Source organism: Eleutherodactylus coqui, chromosome 3, assembly GCF_035609145.1.
Source record: "Eleutherodactylus coqui strain aEleCoq1 chromosome 3, aEleCoq1.hap1, whole genome shotgun sequence".
Classification (NCBI taxonomy): Eukaryota; Metazoa; Chordata; class Amphibia; order Anura; family Eleutherodactylidae; genus Eleutherodactylus; species Eleutherodactylus coqui.
In genome coordinates, this window is record NC_089839.1 from 202,712,410 (window position 1) to 202,731,496 (window position 19,087).

A 19,087-nucleotide genomic window follows, 5' to 3' on the forward strand; every position below is an offset into this window, starting at 1 on the left:
CTTTCTTCCAGTATCTGTACGTATCTAATACGGTAATGCAATGGACTTCTGCATGAAACCAGCAACCCACAACCAGTGTTTTCATCTTTATAGAGGTCGGTTCAGTTTCAGATGCCCAAGTAGCTGTCCAGAGATCCTTGTGCGCCCAACACATGTTCAGTATGAGGGGCTTCCCCTAGTACATAATAAGCACACAGCTAGGAGTGATGAGCGTATCTCTGCCCTCCAAGTGAAGGGGAACAGACCATCTAAGGCAAGCAAGACTGCAACCATGACCCTTCCCTTATATACTGAGCGAGGGGCCGTGCACTCATTTTGTATTTAAGATATCTCAGGATGACTTACAAAACATCCCACCAAGCCCAGGTCAGAGATCCCAGCAACATTACAACCATGTAAACTTGCTGCTGCAGCATGAACACCCACCACTTTTTTGGGGTGCTGCAGATACAGGTAACTAATACAGGTTCCCCTAATTTGAGTGGTGTATTAGGGAATCTTACTTTTTTTATGTTATGAATTAAACTTGGGGATCAAAACACTCAGACCCCGAAATACAAGGGTCATGTCCTGAATGACCGCTCTGCCATCAGTACAATGAGCTGGAGAGCTTTCCTCTTGCTACGAGAAACCGGAAGGATCCTTCTTACCGCTGGCAAAACGACAACCTACTATAAATGTTCCCGGAGAGATGACTAGTGCCTCTCATCATTATTGGGTCACCTTTTGAGCCCAACCTTCAAAATAGTGGGGGGTGCGATTCTCAGGATAGGTCATATTGATCAGCAGAGTCTACCACTCCAGATCCCGCCAATCAGTTGATCCTCTGGCTGCTGTCAGTGCAAGTGATGTAGACATCCAGCTCTGACCGCCGGCAACAGTGAAGCTTTGCATTACGCTTCCAGCAGCCGATCAGTGGGGGATCCTGAGCGGCAGACCCTGCCTATCAACTATTGATGACAAATCCTCAGGATAATTCATCAATAGTAAATGCCCAAAAAATCCCTTTAAGGGTACAGGCACATGCCAATTTTTAGCAGAAGTTCCACAGTATTTCAAGGCACCAGCAGCGGATGATGTTACAAGAGGTCTCACGCACACAAAACTCTGCACCATACTGTAACCAGCAGCGGATTTTCAAGATGCATTTGACCTGATGCAATTGCACAGCATGTGCACTGCAAGAGATGGCACAAGAACTGCAACATTTGGTGCAGATTTCGCTGCTGTGGATTTACTGCAGAATTTCCACAGTGGAAGATGCCCAATTGTCCTTCCCCTCTACAGTACAGATTCGCACCAGGCAGATTTGTTGCAGAACTTTCTGCAAAAGAAAACAAATTCCATGTATCTAAAGTCACATTCACACTTGCGCCAAGGCTCCGGTGTTTGGTTCTGTCCTCAAAGCTGAAGCGTGCCGGAACTGCCGGGTCAAGCAGTGCCGATGAACCCACCATTGAATAGAATGGTGCCCACCCAGCTTCCAGCATGCTACTGTATTTCGTCAAGAATTTTCTCCAAGATTTGTGCCAGATGCGGCATACAGAGAATCTGATGCAAACGTAGACCGAGTTGGGATGTTTCTGCGACAGGTACAGGGATTTCTCCAAGCCCAATTAGATAAATAGGGCAGTTGCACAAATGTCTGCAATGAGCTTAAGGTCACACGCTATAAGACTGGCTGTGGAAAATCCGCAGGAATACACAATACAGGCGTTCAGGTTTTAAGAAAACTCATCTAAGCACTATGGGAAAACGCTGCAGCATAAACTGACCCGCGGTGCGGATTTAATGTTTATGGCCTGTTAATTTATGCTCTGGGTTATCACTTTTTCAAACGAGGGGGTAAAATCCTCATGAGTGCATTAATTTTGATGTAGATCTGCACCAAAAGGTGTGACCATAACTGTATGCTGATATATGGAAACAGGTTCCAGCAACACAAAGGAAATACCACTCCTGTGGTGGGAACCTTTAAATTGCTGCAGCAGCCACATACGGACAAGACCAACTCAGTTTTGCAGTACGCAGATTGAAAAAAAGAATGTGGCAGCATCAGCGGGTGTAGAGAAAGCGGATCAAGACTTTTATTCTCCCATGGCGAAACAAGAGCGACGTTTCGATCCCCAATCGGATCTTTGTCAAGCTTAACAAAGATCCGATTGGGGATCGAAATGTCGCTCTTGTTTCACCATGGGAGAATAAAAGTCCTGATCTGCTTTCTCTACACCCGCTGATGCTGCCGCATCTTTTTAATCTGCATAACTGTATGCCATCATGCGCTATAAGCCCCTCTTCTCCACCCAAGCTATGCCTACCTCCTCGGAGAAGGTTCAGAAGTACCAGAAAGCAGTTTTCTGACAACATTGGTGGGCAGTGGGGGAATGAGATAGAATACACATGCCTCTTCAAAGGCAGCTTGTTTATGCTTTACCTACATGGGCGTTCTGGTGCCAGGGTAAGTACATGGCTCAAGCATACTTTGGGGGAGGGGACCCAAGATTTCTATGAAAAATAATTAGGACATTGCTTTAACTTTTGCTGCTGACATTGTAGTGTAACATATTCCCTGCAATGGACGTTTTTTAAGCCGGCATCCCTCATACTTCAGGGTCTGAGTGTTTTGATCCCCAAGTTTAATTCATAACAAAGAGTAAAAGATTTCCTAATACCCCACTCAAATTAGGGGAACACTACTAAGGGGCTACAGGTACCCCTCATGTACCAGTAGTGACACCAGGAGAACTAGAGCAGATTCAGTCAGGAAGGGGGAGAGAATAGTCTCCAGTCCATTTTTGCGGGTGTCTTGCTGTCGCCTCTCCGGGGCTCCTGGTGTCACTTTCACTTATATTAGAGCAGATGAAGTTTATTCCCAATCGCTGCTTCTTCCTAACTGGACAGATTGCCATCCCTGAAGTGACTTGGGGTTATGCGGTGATGCCTTAGGGTGCAAAAAGCAGGCAGAGATACACTGATTGCAGCCGGCACCAGGACTTCTAGGTTCAGTGACTGATGGGTCCAGGTGCCGGCTGCAACTAGCTCATCTACATCTGTGTTTCACCAGGGAGAAACGCACAGTTAAGGTCACACGGACATAAGCGCTTTTGAGCTGCAAGTGCGTGCAATGTATTTGCGTGCTTAGGCCTCATGTCCTCTAGCAAAATTGAATTGCGAATTCCGCGGGTAAAATTTTGCCCATAGGAATATCATTGGCCATCTTTAGTCAATTAAAATGAATTTTGCACCCGCAAATGGCATTTTAATCCGATTTGCTTTATTTTAGTGCAGATTCCACGCGGATCGGCCACATTGCTATCTATAGGTGGGGATATCCGCATACAAGAAAAAATACCATTTAAAGCAAATCCGCGTGGAATCTCCTGTAGAAATCTGCAGTAGATTCTGCGGGGAGTGTATTTTTCTAGTGGACATAAGGCCTTACTGTACTTTGCGCACATAAAAAACATGCAACCATGCTTCCATTCATTGAAATGGGCAAGTTAGTTTAATTTGCTATTTTTGTGTGCAAATGTGCAGGAAAATAGAGTGTCGATATATATATTTTGCAAACGAAATGCGCTTATGTGAATGAAGCCATCGAAATCAATGAGTTCTATTCACTGTGTATTGTGCGCAAAATGCCGCACAAATACATTCGCGTGACTGGCCTAAATGTTCCTGAAGTTGTTGGAGCAATGTAGAATCATTAGTGGAATGTCATTTGTAACCAAAGAGCCACCACACTGTCAGACACCTCCTCGCTGTACATTATATGACAGTGGAGGTTACAAGCAGGCTCTAGTACACTGCACGGCTCTGAACCTACTTGCACATGTTCGCCTCTTCTCTAGCCTTATAGCAGAATCCACCAATTCAATCAGAACAAGGGATCACGTGCGCCCTACTTCCTAGGATAGAAAACCCGACATATGCATCTGTAATACCGCCTGATCCATAACTCCAACACGTTACCCAGGTAACACGAGAACAAAACTCCTGGGTGAAGAATGATGAATGTACGTCACAAAAAAGGGGAAGACTTGAAAACCCAGTGAGCCGGGTGACCTCACACAAGACGGACGGAGCCGCCGTACTGCAGGTTTACTGGAGCGATCATTGTTTTACAGGTCAAAAATCAATGCCAAGTGTTTTGTTCCTCCGAGAATAACATGTCTGACACAACCGCGAGAAGGGAGGAATGAAGAGTGAAGATGTAATTGCACCATTTACTGCTAATGAGTCAGTCATTCACATGATGGGAAACCAGGAGACGGGACTGAAGTTTTCAGGATAGATGCCACCCGGGAAATACAGAAAATACCCGGCGGGCGCACAGTCTTCCCTTATTCTGGGCATCCAAATATGGTTCAAGTTTGTGGATAAAACGTTACATAAAAAAGGAGCAGCTCTATAAACGCACAAGCTGCGTACGGATCCTGATCTGCATCCTGCCGCAGTGACCGCTCACACTTCACTACAAACCACCCAGGCGGCTAAATGCAGTCAAGGCCCTTTTAGACAGCGATTATCGCTCGAAAGCCATCGTTTAGCAATAATCGTTGTCCATCTTGCGCCCGTCGTGCAGTTTTCGTTAGTCTTTCAGTCCGCTTAAAATCCATTGTTCAGCTGTTTGCTTTTCATTTGGTCAAAATGACATCATATTTGTCAGCATGATGAAAACTTTAAAACTGTCAGTTTGGGATCTCCCACCCAACGGGGCCTGGTGAGAGGAAGCATGCCATGTGGTAATGCTGCTGAAGTAACTACTATAACACCCAAGTAGTCTGACGCCAGAATGTGCTACCCGCATCCCTCCACACCCAGTATGGGAACTGTGCAAGTGCAATGAGTGAATGTAACCTGGTAGTGCAAACGGCCAAGCTCTGTGCAAGTATCTGCAGCAGTCCTATTCAGGTGAAAGGACCTGTTGTATTCCACGGGGGAGGAGAACTCCCAAAGGGATGCAATGGGTCCTCCATTGATCATACTGTAACTGCATACCTGGCGATATGCTATATTACCTGAAAATGCCCCCTTAGGCAGCGACACGCGGCTTATACTTATTTTTTACCACTATGTGACCTAGTAATGAGCGATGCATAAACAGAGCGTTCGCCCCGGCGGGAGGAAACACTGTACCCATTTTAAGGTCAATATTTGTCTTTATAGATTTCCATCCCAGCCTGAACAAATATCTGGTTGTCATGAGGAGGTGGATGCGATTAATCCGTCCTCATTTGTGCAGATTCTCTACTGTAACTATAGCTGCGAAGACCTTCGGCCCAATGACCATGGGTGGACTTAAATTGCAGAATCCACGGGGATGATCTGCAGTTCAAACCGCCCGTGGAGAAACACGGGCGTCCGCAGCTGAATTAAAGCATGTGGATTTGTTTTGCGGACCTTTTTGGTCCTGAAAACAAATTGCAGCATGTTCCTTTTCAGCGCGGTTCCTGCACGGACGGCTTTCACTGATGTAAATGAAAGCAGTCTCATTGAATTGGACAGGCAGCGGTTTCCCTGGGAAAGCAGGAGTTTTAAAAAAAAACCCAAAAAAACTAAAAACTCCACTGTGCATGTGAGGCGGCGCACCAGCTGGTACTTCCACACTGAAGAAAATAGAAGACCCGGGTGGGTAAGCAATGTCCTTGGCTGTGGGCAGGGTCTGATTCTGCTGTGGGCACCAGCATGCGGAATCCGGTCTGCCCGTGAACACGAGGCCTTACTGCAGAGCGCCAAGGCGATTAATCTGTTGGACCACGTAAAAACACCCTTAGACAGGCGAGACAATTGTGCGAGATTTGTGCGTTGCGACACAGAATTATGAACCCCATTCTTTTGAATGGGGTCATGCCCATGAGTGATTTCTTATGCATGGCACCGTGATGCAGGAAATAAATTGCAGCATGTTCTATCTTTCTGCATGCTGTCGCACCGCTAGGCACACGAGAGGTCTCCCATAGAAAACAATGGTAGCGGCGGTTCCCTTCATACCCGTAGTGATGCGAGGCTGTTTGGACATGAAACCGCCTCACATCCTTAGGGAATTCACAGGGCTGGCGAGGGCGTTATGGGGGCGGCATTCACAGCCCCACATCACACTTATCCGTGTGTTAGCCTAATGCTTTGCGCACTTAACTGGTGTGCATCCACACCAAAACCTATGTCAATGGTGCACATCTACTGCAGAATTCACCCCTTCGACTGAAAAGGGGAAATCAGCTGCAGATCCACATTAAAAGGAGCCGTACCAAAATCCACAGCACAATATAGTACAGATTTAGGTTCAGTTGTGCAGCAAAACCCGTAACATGTGAACACACTTTAAGGCCGCATATACATGTGCTCAGTTAGACGCCACTTGGGACTGCAGCATTTTATAGCGATTTCGACCTGCGTTTTTGAACGTGTCAGTGTTTGACGGCGCTTTTTAATTGCAGAAAAATGCAGTGTGAGAGCGGTCTGAAAGTACTTTTCCACGGGCCAGATATCAGCCAAAAAAATAAATAGAAATACATAGTCTCATGTAAAAGTGGAACGACACGATACGGAGCAAGAAGTCTCATTAGCGCACCGAAATGAAACGGCTAATCAGCAACTTCTTGCTCAGTGTAAACAGGCAGCTCATCTATGAATGGGTGGGGGGAGATCACTAGCTCGATTGAACGAGAATTGTGGTCTAAAATCACCTTTAGGCCCCCTTCAGACAGGTTTTTTTTTTTTTTTTTTTTACACGGCATTTAAAACCCGCTAAAACACTACACTAAGCCTCATTCATTTCAATGGGGCTTCTCAGATGAGCGATTTAGCAGAGCTTTTATAACACGTGCTAAAATGCACGCTGTATGTTCTATTCTCAGGCATCCTGCATCGCCCATTGAAATGAATGGGGTGCAATAACACTGTAAACAGCCATGTACGGCATTTTTAACGCTGCTTACTATGCCAACTGGGAAGGAGGGGCGATTTACACAGGCTAATCGTAGTATGATTCTCATACCTGGAAGATCCAAACGAGGGACGAATCATCATTCGGCATTCAGAACAAGAAGGCAATGACAGTGATAATCTGAATGATAATTGTACAATGGGAGAAGGCAAGGAAGCAGCAGGCAGCTACCTCTCCGCAGATGCGGTCAGGTCTACTGCTAGTCACCGCCATGCAGCATTCATGCAGTCATTGAGGGAAGTGAATGCAGATGTCTACAGCATAGGACCGCTGCTGGTTCAGAGCTTGTACACAGACAATGCCAGTAAACTCATCATCCCTTCTAATAAAGGCTTCATACACTTTCGATTGCTCCAGGCAGATGACAGGCTGTAATCCAAGGTCTGACCTGAAGCCCCCTCACATTCATGCTGATTTATGCACTGCTGTTCTCCCAACACTGGGGTTACCATGCCACAACCAGAAATCTGGGCATTACAAAACTAAATTGTCAAAGGTTGCCAGTGAGAAGCGGGTCGCGTATAATCAGCCTAAGGCCACATTCACACGGGTGAGCGTAATATCTGCTTGAGACTCGTCCCAATATTGCGCTTGCCAATGTGCGTTCTTCACGCTGATGCAAAGCATTTATTTAAAAATGGCTGGTATCCCTTTTATCAAATTGCAACCCTCAAGCGCGTGGTCCATGCGTGTCAGAGGATCGCAAGTGTTTCCCATTGACTTCAATGGGAAGCATTGCAATCACACGCATATCACACGGCATGCAAGTGCGATGGGAACGCCCCAAGATAGAACATGCTGCAAATGGTTTTTCTTGGAAGGAAATAAAACTGCTCATGTGATTTATGTCCATTCAAAAGAATGGATTTCATATCCGTGCGAGTTGTGTGCATCACTCAAACCCTCAGGAGATTATCACCGGTGTAAATAAGCCCTAGGACAGCACAGATCGGCGGCAGTGTACAACACCAGTCCGAAAGATCCAGCTGCAATGCACAAGGAAAACGTGCGCTCGTGTCCCGACCCTCGCTGCGCCACAGGATTATTTGTGCACCACTTCTCACTCACTCACATCATTTCCATGTAACAAATGTTATTGTCGTAAACCAGCGTTATAACTTTACCAACAGGTAGATTGTGTTCTTTTCCTTAAGCCAAACGACTGAGCTCCCATTACAGTACGACCTAGGAGTACCCCCCCCCCCCCCTTGCACGCAGTTGTGTAAAACTTCCTCAGAAGGGGGCGCTCATCGGGTCAGTAGCCTCAGTTATTTCAGAAACAAAGCAGCGACACCTCAATGTCACTAAACCCGCTTAGCAGTTACAGGGCAGCTCCAGCAAGGCACATTATCTGCCATTGTTATTCCTGTCTGCAGCGCTACACGGACACCCTGGAAAACAGGCCAGATAAGTGACAACCACTTGTGACAACTGCTTCAAGTTTCTGCTTCGCTTCCCTTCCCCCACACGTCCTGGCAGCTCAAACAGTGCATTACCCAGCATGGTCAACAATGAGGACTGAAGAAAGCCCTTCCTAGGGTACAGGGGAGTCCAGGAAGCTGGTTCATATTTGGTGGGTGCCCCAATCCTGCCCTTCGTCCCCACATACAGAGTGCCTTCTCAGGCGGCTCTGTGCGCACACTCTCATTCATCTCTATGAGACAGCATGTGCACAGGGCGGTCTGCAGTCACTGGGAGCGCACACAAACCTCAGGGAGACACAGCAAAGGAACGGGGCACCCAGTCAATACGAAACCGCTCCCTGGACTCCCTATTCCTCCCCTATTAAGCCCCATAATGTAAAACTATGTGGTTCAAAAGAGACGCCAGATTCCTTTAGGCTGGGTTCCCATGGCACGGAAATCTCACTGAATGTCCGCAATGGGATCGCACAGAAATTACACGAGATTTCGGCAACGGAAAGGCTGCTTCAAAACCCGCGCCATTTGGTGTGGGTTTGAAGCAGCTTTTCTGCCTGTATTCCGCTGCGGGAATCTCCTTAGAGATAAGAGTCCGCAGAGGAAACTGCGATACAACTAACCTGTCACAGATTGGAATTACACGCTGCATATCAGTTTTTGCGCGGCTTGTCCGCAGCATGTGGACAAGATTTTTTGGCAGCTCTAGTCCACTTCGCTGCTTAGTCTCAGGCTTAAGAAGGCATGCGGAAAGTCCCCCCCCCAATACTCCGTGTGAACACAGCCTCAGCCCCTTAACGCTCCAGGACATACATTTACGTCCTGCAGAATCGGGGTATGTATGAAGAGATTGCGGGGCAACCTCTCTTCATACAGCACGAGCAAATGAACAAAAAAAAAAAAAAAAGCTGCGCCCTTAAGGGGTTAAAGTATTGTCTCACAAAGACAACCCTCCTTGTGCCTGCTGCTTAGGACTAAGGGTCCTTTAAGACGAGCCAAGTCTTGTATGAACGAACGTCACCGCTAACTTACATTTCTGCTGCCCGATTAGACAAACGCATCGGTGGCTCATTCCAAACGAGAATCGTTGAGAATCGACGAGCCAACGATGATCTTTATGCCTGCAGTAACTAAGCAGCGAGTGAGAAGCGAACCGTTATCGTTCATTAGTCAGTCTTTGGCTCACGTTTAGATTTAACATTATCGTTCACCTTCGCTCATTTGAACAATAATCGTTCCATCTGGACGCAGGGTTACTCACATGGGCAATTTTAAAGGGCAGAGTTTTAAATTGAGAACTCAGACTGATAAGCATCTGTGTGTAATCACGTGTGATCACCCCCAACACAGACAAATGAAGATTGCCGCACATTCCATCTGATTCAAGTCCATGATTGCATTAAAAAAAAAAGTGCACTTGCTTAGCAAGCCAAGTTGCAGTAAACAGGCACTCAGATACACAACCGCCTGTTTACACAATGGCCATAAGAGTATTATTCTCTACAGAGCCAGAACTTATGGGAAAAAAATAAATAATTCCTATATTCTGACTGAAAGACTGCATGCATGTGACCAGCTGATCAATAGCATTTTGTATCCAATCCAGGCCAAAACAGCAGAAATAATCTCTACTAATGCAAATGCACACCAAGTTCTGGAGTCAACAGGTCTGAAACAGAGACGTGTAACATGTAGAAGATGCTGTGTAAACATACGGCCGGATATAGAAGGCTCGTTCAGTCTGACTTTATCCCTTCCCATTATTTCAGTAATCCATACTAATGTATAACATGGCATCACTGGGCGCCGTCTGTACCCAACAATGACTGCAGTGACGAGCACAGAGGTCTGACGGCTCCACAGCTCTTCTGCACAATCTCCTATAGCGCTGAGCGGTTTTGTTTTCAGCTGAATTGTTTTATTTTCTTTTTTTTAAAGAAATCAAACAAAAAAAACTTAACATAATTGCCAGTCCGGTTTTTGCTACGCTGGAAACAAACCCAGGGAGCCTGGTGCCAATGCTCCACGAAACTCGCTAATGCCGACACAACTTTTGGGCCATTTACCAAAGTTCATACAAGAGACCACTAATTTGGTCTTTGATACCATTACAAGTTTTAGCCAATCCAAACCACTTACCAGTCTATCTATAGGATAGGGGATTAATGTATGATCGCTGGAGAACCAACTGCTGAGACCCCCAGGGATCACAAGAACGGCATACCCAGAGTTTCCCAAGTGAATGGAGTGGAAGTGGACACTCGCCATCTATGTAGGCAGCTGCGTGCAGCGCTTGACTATCTTTATCAGTCTCAAAGTAGTAAGCAAAACGGTGGTCAAGCATGCTTTCCACGGCTCCATTAACTTGTGGAATGCAAGGTGCACCATTTTCATGAGCCTTGGAGACCAAGTGATCGGATCCCTAGTGATCAATCATTTATTATCTATCCTGTGGAAAAGCAAATTATTTTGTTGGAATAACACCCCTTAAGAGAGCTTGTGCCAAGCTTTAACGTATTGTTGATTGACAGGGGCCCGCTGCTCGGGATCCCCACCGATCAGCTGACCATTCCACCCGCTGCCAGTGGCTTGGCTTCTCACTGAGATCAGGACCAGACATCCAACTCGGACTGCAATCAAGGACCAGTAGTGTAATAGAAGGCATCACTCCTGTTTCCAATGGCAGTGAATCCAGCTATGACACTTCCAGCAACGATGACATCCGACTTGCTGCATTGACAACGGGTGGAATAAGCAGCTGATCGACAGTCAGGCAGACTGTCAGATCACCGGGCAGTGTGAAGCACCCAATCTGCTCTTTTGAACATTCAAGAAAAAAAATCCTCATTGTCAGCAGCACATCATGTGAACAGGGGGTGTGCTGCCAAGGTGAGGGGGTCATGAACAATCGTTCCTCCTGCATACATTCAGAATCAGCCTGTGTGAAGGCCAAATAGACTAGCACCAATTTCTAAACCATGTTCACGATCAGAAAGATATTGCGGAGGGTAAGAGGTACCTTCACGCGTGGTGAAATCAGGCGACAGTCAAGTCGCTTTTTGGACAGTGCCAGACACCCAGGGCTTTTCTATACAAATACGGTTTCTAGTTTCTGAGGCCATGCCGCTAGCTCCAGTTTGTCTACATTAGATTAGATGTATGAACTGTCAGTATTCCTATAGACCTAAACAGACGTCGGATGGCACCAGGAGGAACACGAGGAGTCTCACCAGTCACGTAGAGCAGCCAAACAATGAGGAATGAAAACACCATCTGTGCAAAAGTCACATGGAGTCCAACCACCACCCAAAGCCCAGGACCCCGATCTACTCCACTGCCTTTATAGATTCACTGTCAGGACCTGTATACAATTCAATAATGGGGCGAGCTGCCTGCGAAATGACATTTCCACCTCCCGGGAGAGCACTCTTTGCTTTGTACACAGAGAACTGGATAGGGAACTGGCGTGCGAGTCCCCTTTAAGACGTCAGACTTGCTTAGAAAACAAAGCCATCAGATTCCACGTCCTCTGGGGTTTACATGATGTACAGAACAGACACATTTATAAGTACACCCTGCCCTTCCCCTATAGGCCCCGTGTGGAATACGCAGCACACGTCCCTCCATTAACACAACACTGGCAGCCCCCTTCCAGCCTGCGACAGATTACAGATGGCGTTCTCAGAATGTCAGCGTGCTTTGTATGGTCAGTCCGTGGGCACGCCGTATGCCAGCTACCGGCCCCTATCTAGAAAACGTCATGTATCCTATGAGATGGGCTCATCAGCGCCTATGATGGGGTTCAGTGAGATGGTGAGTGGGGCACGTCAGGGTGCAAGCACTTCAAATCCAGTCATGAGACAGCGGGCACAAGAGCAGACCCCGATGAAGGATATACATTTGGCTCTATAAGCAGCCGTGCCCATGCAATCACCCACACAGCGCTGTGTGAGCCAACTACAAGGGTTAAGGCTGAGAAGTCACATTCCACTTTATCTCCAGGAATTATGAACATGGAAACAGGCAAATATAATTAACAATTACCATATGGCATTACGCTGCCAAGCCCTTTAATTATTAACATGCCAACGGAGTCTTTGGGGCTGGGAGAATGAGGTTACATCTCACAAAGAGGTGATGAGCAGAGGGCACGAGGCCCACAACAAAGGAAAGCTGTGCCCGCCAGCATAAAAGGAGCTGCCTGATCACCACATTAGAGCATAGGACAAACCTACAATTATCCCCATCTGGCAATACACCGAACTGCCTGGGAAACATCATGCCCCAGTCACCCGACAGGGTGCACCAAACCAAAGTCCTTTAAAAGGGTGTTTTCCAGGAAAATACTACTGATAAGGCATCCTCAGGATAGGTCATCCATAGTTGATCAGCTGGTGCTTGAAATTGCAGTTCCAATTGATTTTAAATGAGCTGTTCTGCAATTACCAGCACTGGCCACTACAGCAGCAGCTTTCACGTACCATTGTGTCGCAGCACTGGTAGCCGGCACCCGACCAGCCAGGATTCTGTGTGGCGGAACCCAGCTGATCAACTATGTATAACCCATACTGAAGATGGGTCATCAAAAGTATTTCCCTGGGAAACCCTTTTAAGTGTCCTTGACCTATAAGGCCCTTTACAGGGGCCTAGTGCGGCTGTTTGAGAAGCGCCAGTCATGGAGATCGACACTTCTTTTAATGACCTTTTACATGGGCTGACGTAGTCTGTATTGTGAGCCAACAGGAGCTAAAAAAGATAGCTGGGGCCCATTTATAATTTGGATGCGCTGCTGGCAACAAGGAATTACACAGGTTAAAGTGGTTGTCTCATGATGGGGGTTCAGGAAACCGCATTACCAGCTAGAATGGCATGCTGCTTGGCACAGTCACCATATGGGCACGGCATAATAATGCAGAACACATTCGGCAGCCATAGCCGCCCTTGGCGATCAGTTTATTTGAAACAGTTTCCGGCATCTGGAGCCACAATAATCAGCTGCGTCCAGACAAGTGACCCATTTACATGGACCAATGAAAGGGCACAGATATTAAAGGGTTGTGAGCCCCCCCCCCCCCCCACACCCCTAAAAACAATGTTCCTCCTGCAAGAACATAAGTCATACACTCACCTCCAGTGCCGAGCTCCGTCATTGGATGAAGCAGCCTGTAAACAAATTGGCACGGAGAACAAAGCAGCAGGGCGGGAGTTGCTAGTAAATTACTTATGTTCTGGGAAGGGGAACATAACTGAGAAAAATGGGGAGAAGAAACCAACAATTTTTTGGGTCTTTTGCTATGCCGATAAATCATTCCTCTGCTTTCCCCCCCAGGAAGCATAATTGACACATGACCCCCCCCCCCCCCCCAATACTATCACTAGACTAAAAGAAGTTATACGTTCATAGTCTCCTGCAGGGTCTTGTATCAATGCAAAAAATGAAAAACTTCTGACAAACTGTGCAGTCGGTTCAGCAACAAAAAAAAAAAAAAAAAACTAATGCCCCTTCTACATGAGCAGATTCTCGTTTGAACAAGTGAGTGACGTCACTGCTAACTCGGTCGCGCTCGTGCAGCCCGTTTAGACAGGCAGATCATTGACTTCTCGCTCAGTGCTTCACATCCTATGGGAAACACTGAGCGGGAAGGGTTTAAACGTTACGAGAAGTGAGCAAACCGCCGATGATTTTTATGTAGGCCGAAATAGAGCGGCAAATGAAAAGTGCACGATGGCTCCCATTTAGGCGTAACGATTACCATACACTTTTGGCCGTATTAATGAACTTTCAACGATGATCTGTACGTGGAAAAATCGGCCTTAAGACCACGGTCACATACTGAAGGTCACTGTGCATTTTCAAGTTCTTCTCCACTGCGAAAACCAAGAAAAGTAAAGTTTTTCTTTACATCCATTTTCAAATCTGGGGTGTCCAGAGTTCTGCAGCAATTATGTTGCATTTCTTTTGGGCCGGCAACAATTTGTGCATCTATCCTTTATAAAGTGCCTGTCGGTATAACAGTAGATCGCAGATAATAGTAATAGCGGCTTCAGTGAAAGAGCAGGCTACCATCATGAGTGGAGAGCACATTGCTAAGCGCCACCTTATGGTGCATTCTCATTCATAACCACTGACAGCAGATGACAGGAAGTAGTCACTGGTGATCTACAGATCCGCACTGTCACATTATACAAACCACGGAGCCGTAGATCAAACGTGAAACCAATATCATCCTCAACCCGTCCCATACAAGAACCACAAGTACGTGTTACCAGACGGCGGATGTGTAGTTACTGGTAGCACAGGTGCCTAACTTATAACTAGAATGGCGTGTTCAGGTCTTGTAACTAGCGAGAAAAAAAAAAAAAGTTTGAAATGCGCTAGAGGTAATCCAATGGAAAGAGGAGACTTATTGATCAGAAAGCATCATACGGTCACTACACACGTGTGACTTAGCAGCACGTTTGCTCGTTACCAGTCTTAAAGGAATGAACTTTGCTTCTATAGGTGAGCTAGGGGGCTGGCGGTTAATTAAAGCAGGTCCTAAACTAAGCAATAATTATCAAACACTGAAGGTAATCAGCCTCTTACGGAAAACCTGCGTGCTCATGGCGCCAAACAATCTGAAAAGTGTTAATGAATCCAGTAAGTATTCTACCGCACAGACTTAAAGAGGCATACCCATATTATATAGGGAAAGCATATTGTATGATTGGTGGTGGGGGTTCAGCTTTCAAGACCCCCACTGAGTCTGAAAACTAAGGCGATTGGCGTTGCTACAGTGCAGTATTCTCCAAGTTTCCCATGCACAGCAGCGCCCGGACACATTGCAAGGGAACAGCAGCCGGTCTTGTAGGGTTTGTGTTGTCATTCCCTGCAGAGGTGGGGACGCAGCGCTATACCAAAGTCGACCTTTAGTCTCAGAATTAGTGGGGGCTCTAAAGGTCAGACCCCCACCAATTTTAGCCAAACAGCAGCTCATAAGTTGTGAATACCCCACTTTAAAGGGTTTTTCTGAGACTAAGATACTGATGACTTGTCTTTATGATAAGCCATTAACATCTGATCAGTAATTGTCCGCTACCTGGAACTCCCGTTGATCAGCTTCACTCCATACCAGTCCCAGAGTAGTACATTTCATAGTGGTGGTGTCTGGTATTGCAGCGGAGTCCCATTCACATGACGTCAACGTCCTGGGAAAAAAAGCTGCAGCCTCTACTAACAACTGATCAATGAGGGTCCCGAGCTGTGGACCCCCACCAATCTGATATTAATTACCTTTCTTCAGAAGAGATCTTAGTCTCAGAAAACCCCATTCAAGAAATCCATTCTCAATGGGAGATTCACCACAGCGGAAAATACATACACGCTGGTGCCACTAATCACTGATGCCAGGAGAACGGACGGCGATACTCCAGCGGGCACCAGCACAGACCAGGAGCTGTCGCGCTACTTACCGGGTGGGGAGAGAGGTGGGTATTGCTTTTTTTGTTTTAGCTCAAGGCCAGTTGTTTAAAATACAAAGTGAAACAAACCCTTTAAGTGCATCTGAAGACCTGTAGACAATATAGTCATTCACGATCCAGTGTTATTCTTTTGTTAGTCGGTCCAGTCCCCAGATGATGCACATGACAGGGATTCCCTATTACTGGGACCTCCAACAATCAAACGTAATCTGGCAACCAAAGCTCAGTTTCCCTGCGGCACCCCCACAGGAGGGATTAAGTATTACACACATCTCCATTAAATGCAAAGAGTCATTTGCATGTGGTACGGACATTTCGGATCCTCCAGAAGCGCTCCTTGCAACTTCTCTCTGCTCTGGATAACGGAGGAGTACTGAAAACGGGACCCCTAAAATATGTATGTATAAAGTACATGATACACAATATGATTGCTGCACCATGCTAAAGCTTAATACTGCAGGGCACTGGAAGAGCCGAGTGAGGTTTGGAGCGCAGCACAGATATCCTATGCAGGGGGCACTGGAGGAGCCGGGTGAGGTTTAGGGTGCAGTACAGATAACTTGTGCAAGGGGCAGCAAAGGAGCCAAGTGACGTTTGAAGCGCAGTATAGATTACCTATGTAGGGAGAACCAAAGGAGTCGGGTGACGTTTGAGGCATAGTACAGATATCTTATGCAGGGGGCACCAGAAGAGCCGGGTGAAGTTTGGGGTGCAGTATAGATCCCCTTTGCATAGGCACTGCAGAAGCAGGTGAAATTTGAAGCGCAGTAGAGATATTCTACGCAAGGGGCACTAGAGAAGCTGGGCTGCAGGGGAAATTTGGATCACAGTAGACCCCCTATGCAGAGAGCACCAGAGGTGCTGGGAGGAATTTGGGGCACTGTACACATATCCTATGCAGGAGGCACCAGAGGAGCCGGGTGAAGTTTGGGCGTAGTACAGATCTCCTATACATGGGGCAGCGGAAGAGCCAGGAGAAATTTGGGCGCAGTACAGATCTCCTGTACATGGGGCAGCGGAGGAGCCAGATGAAGTTTGGGCGCAGTACAGATCTCCTACGCAGGGAGCAGCAGAGGAGTCGGGTGAAATTGGGCACACTACAGATAAGCTATGCATGGGGCAGCAGGGTGAAGTTTAGGCGCAGTACAGATCTCCTATGCAGGAGGCAGCGGAGATGACGGGTGAAGTTCGGGGACGGTACAGATCTCCTATGCCAGGGGCAGCGGAGGAGCCAGGTCAAGTTTGGGCGCAGTTCAGATCTCTTATGCAGGGGGCAACAGAGACGCCGGATGAAGTTTGGGCACAGTACAGATAAGCTATGCACGGGGCAGCAGAGTCATCGGGTGAAGTTTGGGCGCAATTCAGATCTTCTATGCAGGGGGCAACAGAGACGCTGGATGAAGTTTGGGCAAATTACAGATCTCCTATGCATGGGGCAGCGGAGGAGCCGGGTTAAGTTTGGGCGCAGTACAGCTCTCCTAGGCAGGGGCCAACAGAGACGCCGGATGTAGTTTAGGCGCAGTACAGATCTGCTATGCAGGGGGCAACGTAGATGACGGGTGAAGTTGGGGCACAGTACAGATCTCCTATGCAGGGGGCAACAGAGGAGTCAGGTAAAGTTTGGGCACAGTACAGATAAGCTATGCAGGGGGCAGCAGAGGAGCCGGATTAAGTTTGGGCGCAGTACAGATATCCTATGCAGGGGGCAGCGGAGGAGCCGGGTGAAGTTTGGGCGCAGTACAGATATCCTATGCAGGGGGCAGCGGAGGAGCCAGGTGAAGTTTGGGCGCAGTACAGATATACTTTGCAGGGGGCAGCGGAGGAGTCGGGTGAAGTTTGGGCACAGTACAGATATCCTATGCAGGGGGGGAAGTTTGGGCACAGTACATATACCTTCTTCAGGGAGCACCAGAGTCATCAGGTGAAGTTTGGGGTGAAGGACTGAAGACCCCTCGCCACCATGATTAACTGCAAGATAAATATAAGTAGGATATATCAGGTTTGTCACCTGATTGGTCTTAAAGGGGACATGCAAATAATTTCCAACAAGTCGCCAAACGTGTTGCACAGCTCCAAGATCCAATCCGTCTACAGGGGGTGGGAGAAGGGGGGGAATTTCAAGGTCTGACCTGGCTTCCAACAGGACAGATCTCACTTTATGACAGGCCAGAAATTAGGGCACGTCCCCTTTAAGAGTAATCTACTACTAAACAGACCACCGGAGTGACAGCTGTGAGGTTCTGCAGCAGCTCTGCCCGGGCCTATTTACGGGCCTCTTACGTTCAAAGTCGGAGTCGTCCTCCTCGTCGTCGTCATCGTTCTCCTCTTCCTCGTCCCCGTTGGACTCGGTCTGCATCGGCTCCCCGTCAAAGTTGACCCCGCGGCCGTGAGGCCGTTGAGCAGCGGCCGCCCCGGCGCCATCCTGCAGCCGCTTCTCCTGGAGCCGAGTGAAGTACTGCACGGCGAAGTCCACCAGGTCGCACGGTCTCTGGCGCAGAACCTCCACCGTGTAACCCTGCAGCAACTCGGTCAGGCCGGGCGGGATCTCGATGCTCATCGTCCCCCGGGGGGCTGCACTGTCACCGGTACAGACTTGTAACCTCCACGGACCGGAGGAGTCGTCCCCTCCTCTGGTGAACCCCCCTCCCTCCCCCCGTCACACACGCACGTTGGCGGCCGCTGGGGGGCTGAGGCGGCGGCGACTCCGGGCTTCACCTCACACACAGCCTAAAAGGACCGGCGAGCGCGGCGCGCACTGATCCTGCTAAACCAGAAGAGGAGGTGGAGGGGCTGCGGGTGTGCGCACAGCAGGAGGGCGGGAAAAAGGGGGCTGGTCTATTGGAGGAGAGGGAGGGACGCAGCACTGACGTCACCAACAGATCTTCCGCTGGGACTCATTTTTTTTTTAGAGGGGCCGGGTACCACAGGGTTCATTTGCATGAAAGGACTCCGCCCCCTGAACCAATCAGGACGTGTCTTCTCTTGTCTGGCCGCGCCCCTTTGACGTCAGCAGTTGCTTTTTGGCCTTGAAAGATGTGCAGTCAGTCAGTGTGGGAGGAGGGGGTACCGAGCACTACAAGTCACAGCTTGCCTGGCATGTAATGCTATACAAATATAAAAACCCTGATATTGTGTAGTGTTGGCTTGTCCACAAGGGACGATAACCAAAAGTCACAGCATGATAGGGTATTATTGCTTGGGTATAATGTGAGAGAAAAGAAGGCTTGCCCCAGTTCTAGAAAATGGGCGATGGCGATGT

The 19,087-nt window shown here is 47.8% G+C and overlaps 1 protein-coding gene across 1 annotated transcript in view; it reads right to left on the reverse strand.

Moving 5' to 3' along the window:
• Positions 1 to 18,613, reverse strand: part of PRKAR2A (protein kinase cAMP-dependent type II regulatory subunit alpha) — a 40,877-nt gene extending 22,264 nt beyond the window's left edge. Inside the window, exon 1 of the mRNA XM_066596807.1 lies at positions 18,109 to 18,613. Within this exon, the coding sequence (XP_066452904.1) occupies positions 18,109 to 18,385 (277 nt within the window). The 5' untranslated portion in view covers positions 18,386 to 18,613. The remainder of the gene's footprint in view (positions 1 to 18,108) is intronic.
• Between the last annotated feature and the right edge of the window lie 474 nt (positions 18,614 to 19,087).